A 6,632-nucleotide genomic window follows, 5' to 3' on the forward strand; every position below is an offset into this window, starting at 1 on the left:
GATAAACATGTGCACATAATACATTATATATCAAACAAGACAATAAACAGAATCAAACATCGCATTTTTAAAGCTTAACGTATTTATACAAAAATGCATTTTAATAATTAATTATTTATTTAATTACTATACTATTTGAGATTTCAAAATACACATAATTTATACAATTCCCTATTTACCAAAAACATGTAGAATTACGCGACATAAAACACACCTAATCATGGACCAATGTTCTTGTTTTTAGGAGACATTTAAGCAAACCAATAAACTCAACTGCATTTACAAAATACTATCTAAGATATTCTTATTAATGTTGGGCCTAGGCTACGCCTATTTGCTGCGTTATTGGGTAGGTAGGTTCAGAGCAAACAGATGGTCGTTTAAAGACGAAATAGTATCGACGTTAGGACAAAATGTGAAAATGTCGCCTTGTTATGGCAGTCATTTTGTTATTTAAAAAAAATCCAGGTATTGTTTTATTTTTTAAGCTCTATATTTTGCAAAAGCAGGCCTAAGTGATATATCTTGTTTTCGTATCTATCAGACTATTATAGACAATCTCGTAAGATTGATTGCCAATATACAGTATCATATAGTACTAATCAAATACTACATCAATCCAGTCCGGGATGGGTACTTGTGTATTGTAAATAATTCACCATGATATTTAAAGTAAAGATGTACCGTACATATTCATTTTATGAACGAAGTTGAATATCTCACTTCTTCAGCAGGCATGTTTCAAAGTGATAATGTAATGTTATAAGACAAATTCGTCTAGTCACGCTGGAACTTTTATTTAATATCATTGGTTAAAATGTATGTAAAACAATCATTCATAATTATTACAAATCAATATTCCAAAAGGGTAGTACTGAGATATTTCCTAATTCGGATAATAATAAACTAGAAGAGAAGAAAGTCATTAAACGTTACAAGTAGTTTTCAAATGGGTTAACGCCAGGTCCACGGTTGTAAAGTCAGATATTGCGGTCATGGGTTCGAGTCCAAAACGAGACAATTCACAGAACAGACTCAATTTGATGTTAACTAGAATGACTCTATTGTTTTTACAAATTAGAAAATAATTCCTGTCATTGAGATAAACTTTTCTAAACACAAAATAAACCTTGTTAAATACAATGTTTTCTAAAGATCCTAAAATCTTTGCGATGTGAACACTATCCTCTGCCTATGACCAGAACCATGTATATATATGGCTCTGCCTATGTCCATTTTTACATCTATCTGGAGTAAGACACGAAGACAAAGTCCAAATTTCAGAGACACCAACCAAAACAGGTTACGTACATCATACTCTGGACAATATTGACTAAAAACTACTAATATTAATAACCTGACTGGTATTTTGTACAGTACATGCTCAAAATATTATGCATGCTCAAATATTACTGTGTCGTGAGTATTGTTAATAATTTTGTATACAATCATGTATATTTTACACTCTTTATAAATGAAGCTCTTTTAATGTTGTGTTTCACATTGTGTATCAACTGTCCCTACTTTATTAGTATGTACATTTTTAATAATTAGAATTCAAAAAGACAAAATATAGTGTCTTCTACACGCACATTATATTTGGTTTTACAGTTATTGAAAGTAACTAAAACAAAAATAATCAATTTAGCAATAAAAAAAAAACAAATTATATTCATTTTTAAAACATATGTGTATAAATATAAAATTAATGGGACTAACTTATTTTTTTCCAGACAAATCTCACACATTTAATACTTCTTCACACAATAAAGTACAAAACTCTGAACAATTACAAAGAACCAGTTTTAAGATAAATGAAAAAAAAACATTACACATGTAAAAAAAATGTTGTACACGTTTACCACACACCAATCAAGTTCTGAAACACAGTCTGAATGAGGACTACTACAAATCTGATAAATTTATTTCAATCCTACCCACACATAAATAAAATACTCTTATTATTGAGGGAAGCATACTTTTTCATACATAAATTAGGAGTAAGAATGTTTTTTAAAATTTACTAAAAAATAGAATAAAAACATTTTTTTTTCAATTGGGATTATGAATTAGACCAGTCACTTGTCAAATTAATTTTGAGAAACATTAAGCTTTGTCTACACTATCAAACTTTATGTGTCAAAAAAATGTGATGTGCCCATATATTGACATGATGTCATATCACTACCATATTTAAGCATAGCACTACCATATATAGGCACATCAAACTTTTTTGACACATAAAGTTTGATATTGTAGACAAGGCTTTACAATGAAATAAAAGCAATAATAGCTTGTACTGTTTTTGTATATAAAATTCTATTTTCATTGTACATTGATGACTTTTCATTCAATAGAGACCATTATGTAAACTGTTAAATATCCCAAACCTTTCTCCTAAAATAACATCAATATGGTTTTTTCTTAATTTATAACAAATTTTATACAGCTTTAAAGGCAAAGTGTTAGTGTCGTAAATATCCCAATGAAATATACGCATGTACTATGTTATTGTTGAGCAACAAATTTATGTTGCATGGTTAAGCAAAGTATTCAACAAAAAAGTCCATCACCATCTGACATGAAATTACAGTAGCTCCTAAAAAAGCTATTCTATGAAACAAATTTTGTATACAGTACAGTATAATGTATACAGTATTTATTATATACCCTTGGAAGTCTAATTACATTGTTAAAATAATGTTTTTACAGGCCCATTGCAGAATTTCTTTAGATTGATTTCTTAATGATATAGCCTATAGGACATAGGAAATTTAAAATAAGTTACAGTGTTAAGTGTTTATAACAAAAAGAAATGTGTAAATTGTGAAGCTGAAGAAGTGACGTAACTGGTCTAAGAAAATAGGGACCTTTTGCTTTGCGACAACCGACGACTTAACTAGGTCAGGTCAATTGATGTTTCGCCATCTGGAACTAGAAACGCTCAAAACTGTGTCGAGGTGGAGAGCGAGAATTTATGTTCCAATATCCCCGCAAGTGCACAATAATGAATTAACATGACCTGGCCGTCACAACTCAAAATTTCCCAAATAAACAAACACAAGTGTACAAAAACAGTGCTAAGTGTTAACAAAATAAAATCTATGTTTTCCCACTACCTGCACCAGGTCTTTTATCCGTGAAAAAACTTCTAAGAACAATTACTTGACCAATTCCTACAAACAAGATTGCGCAAAACTCTGCTATAGACCACCATTGTACTCGGTTGTTGACGAGCTCTGCGTGTGCACGGTCGTGCGCTTCACGTAACCTACCATGCGTTTGGTAACTTATGATTGATTTTAATGACTCGTGTATCATTACACAAGAAGCTTCAAGCTGAAGAAGAAAAAAACAAATTATGTATGAAAAAGAGGTAAACATATACAGGAAAGTTAACAGACCGTGACAGAAGGGAAACACATGCTTTCAATTTTTTGAGATGCAAGTGACAACAGCTAGCTTTGTGTCCAGAATCGGAAGTTTCTTATGTTACTGTAGCTTTTGTACAGTACAGTATGTACAGGTACAAAAGCCAAGAAAAAATAGATTGATAGAGCATAAGTATCAATTATTTTTCATACCTGGATACCCCACACATCTGTATACAGTATTTATTGTTTTGTTGCATAGGAGGAAAGAAAGGCCTGGGTCATATAAGCTATTTTAGCTTGTTAACCCACCCATTACCATCATCAAGCAAGTACAGTAAGTATTAACAACCAAGACTTCTATTACCAAGAGTCTATTAACCCTTTTCACAAAAACAGAGTTTACACTCACACACACCATATAGAACACCAGTGTTGATGCCCCATAGTTTTACTAGGCCATGTGAAAAGGGTACTACACTGTAATATTAATAGTCAAAGGCCCTGTTCAGACCCATGGCGTTAGACCGTTTTAGCGTACAACGTTACTATCAAGGTCACGTTACAAACCGCAGAGAAAAAAACGAGGTGTTCAGACCCATAGCGTACAATTATCGTTACAACGGAAGTACGTCATCCAAGTTGTTTCTAGTTGCATATTCATGTGCTCTTACCCACGTGTTTTCATCATTATTTCCACTGTATACAGGCCTAGATCTCAGCCCTACAATTGACAAAATTTGCCGTAAATAAAACATACCTCAGCATTTATTTAGGAAAAATATAGTAAAGCCAAATTTCTGTTTCTATTGTTTTTATTTTGTAGTAAAAAACATTTTCCCCAGGCTCTTGTGTTACGAAAATAAAGCAGGCCTCGTAATGATGAAGAAAAAAATGATTGTGATTAGTCTATCCAGTCCAGTCAAAGATTATATATTCTTTGGTCCCAGTCGGTTGAAAATAACCCTTAACTTGCTAATAAAAGGGATACAGCTCCCCTTGTTTGTTTACTGATTTTTTTAGGAGTTAGGGGGTTTTCAGCATTAAACTTGTCCAGTCTAGTCTGCCTTGTATGAATGAGTGACTTGATGTCCCAGTCCCACGCTAGTTTTTAGCTTGAATGAAATGCGTGAATGGCTCTAGGCCTAGCTAGGCCTAAAAGCGGATGGGATCGTAGTCCCTATGTTTAAATACAAGGTGCATGTATTTATGTCATTTGTTAGAAAATATAATGGTAATCAGTTGATAATAGTTTGTAGCCTTTGTAACAGTTGTATTTGTAGTGTAGTTAGGCCTTATTTATTCTGGCCTTTTTGTTATTGAAATCCATCTCACACATTGACGATACAAGATGTCAGCCTAGGTCAAACCTTGTTTCGCGTCATAACAGGAAACGTTCTGATTGGATACAACGTTGACTTACAGTAGCGTCGTACGCTAAAACGGTACTATCAACCGTTTTCCACTACAACGCTACAACCGTTGTACGACGCGTTGTACGCTAATCCCCAACTGTTCAGACACACATTTTTTTAGCGTCGTACGCTAAAACGGTCTAACGCCATGGGTCTGAACAGGGCCAAAGATGTTTTTCATCTACTGTATTACAATTTACACATTTCAATCAATCATTATGATGTTTTTGTTTCCAACAAGTGGGAATGATTATGTACGTAGACTTGACATAAGTAGCTATTGTAAACACACTCGTGTATCTTATTAATCCACTTATAAACACTAAATCTGTGCTTTAGAAAATCATACAGCTTGCAGAACCTTATGAATATTAATTAGACACTTGGTACACAATAGCAAATAGCAAACAACCACATCATTTAAATTAAAATATGTTAATTACAAAATAGTGTGTGTACTGTATTCCTTTTGATTATTTATCACATATTAATATTCATATGTAGAGCAGCAGTGTTTTGAAATATGGCTATTTTGTTAATATAACAGTTACAAAGTATATTAAAAAAATAATAATTAAATTTAAAATTTTCTTTTTTTACAAAATGTAACATTAAACAAATGGATATTTTGTAATATAACAGTAAATAAGTATATTAAATAAATAATAATAAATACATTTTTAAAAATTATATAATCATTAAAATATTTTAAACAGTAAATAAAAATGAAACTACATATTGTACATAAAGACGCCTAATTAAATATTCAATTTAAATATTGTGCAGAAGAAAATTTTAGACTAATTTTAGATTAGAAACACAAACTGTTATTATTATTTATCATGATTATAATAAATAGTCTGATCTTATTGAACGTTGTAAACTTACCTGTGTTAATGCACTAGCTTGGGCTCCTATTTTGCCGGTAAGGGGCTGTTCATCTCCGGCATAGAAATCAAAATAAACTGTTTTATGTGCAAATGTTGAAAATTCATTGCTAAAGCAGAATTTGTAAACCCCTTTAACAGTAGTGGTCCACGTGTATGTGTCATACTGTTTCTTCTTCTCTTTATACAGGATTTGAGAGCCTGGACCCTCAAGGGTTACATCAACATCATAGTGACCACCAGTTACAACCTAAATCAACAATATAAATCAGTTTATTTATGGATAAAAATATAACATTTATTGAATTTAAACACAAATTATTTTAGATATTCTCTAGTCTAGGCATAAATAATTCTTCATGAAATAACACATACAATGTTTTATACTATTGTTAGCCATGGTCTATATTTTAATCTGCAATAAATACTATACAATACTGTAGAGTTATTATACAACAAAAGAACAAATTGAAAGTCAGGTAGGTAGGAAGTTTATTGAAATAGTTTTTAATTGATCCATATTTAATATTTGACCGATCCGTACTTTCCTAATGAATAGATGTTACTACTGAACATCATACCTGATATTCTAATGTCGTTTTTATGTTCTTGTCAACTTCTTCGTAAAAACATTGCTTAGCGTTATCGGACAGTTCAAACGTAAGCTCCGTCGCCCGGACTTGACTGGCTGACAGCAGCCAAACGCTAAACACCACACACAGCCTACAAACCCACATCTGTTTTTGTCTGTTTAAAACAAAATATACAGCAAATCACAATATTGCAAACATATTCAAATAATGCATGTTTTATATAGATTAAACTAAACGTAAATGTTATGCTTACTTGTTTCAAAATCAAATAAAAATGTGTAAAATACTGTTAATCAACGTGGCAGCAACACAAATAATCAACCGGCAAAGAAGGGTCAACGAATTCTCCGGATGCGAGCGCCCTCA

The 6,632-nt window shown here is 31.9% G+C and overlaps 1 protein-coding gene across 1 annotated transcript; it reads right to left on the reverse strand.

The window, feature by feature from the left end:
- Positions 1–1,694: 1,694 nt before the first annotated feature.
- LOC140040327 (transmembrane emp24 domain-containing protein 3-like) lies at positions 1,695–6,601 on the reverse strand. Its single transcript, XM_072086187.1, has 4 exons — positions 6,520–6,601; positions 6,255–6,420; positions 5,675–5,923; positions 1,695–3,339 (listed from the first exon to the last, which is right to left on the reverse strand). The coding sequence occupies exons 2-4, from the start codon at positions 6,408–6,410 to the stop codon at positions 3,103–3,105; spliced, it is 642 nt and encodes a 213-aa protein (XP_071942288.1). The 5' UTR covers positions 6,411–6,420; positions 6,520–6,601; the 3' UTR covers positions 1,695–3,102.
- Positions 6,602–6,632: the final 31 nt, after the last annotated feature.

The sequence above is a fragment of the Antedon mediterranea genome, chromosome 2 (assembly GCF_964355755.1).
Source record: "Antedon mediterranea chromosome 2, ecAntMedi1.1, whole genome shotgun sequence".
In the NCBI taxonomy this organism is placed as follows: domain Eukaryota; kingdom Metazoa; phylum Echinodermata; class Crinoidea; order Comatulida; family Antedonidae; genus Antedon; species Antedon mediterranea.

Coding starts and splice junctions, on each gene's coding strand:
- LOC140040327 (XM_072086187.1), bottom strand. CDS start 6,410: ATGTGGGTTTGTAGGCTGTGTGTGGTGTTTAGCGTTTGGCTGCTGTCA. Junction 5,924..6,254: donor AAACGACATTAGAATATCAG/GTATGATGTTCA, acceptor TTGTTGATTTAG/GTTGTAACTGGTGGTCACTA. Junction 3,340..5,674: donor AAGCTAGTGCATTAACACAG/GTAAGTTTACAA, acceptor TTTCTTCTTCAG/CTTGAAGCTTCTTGTGTAAT.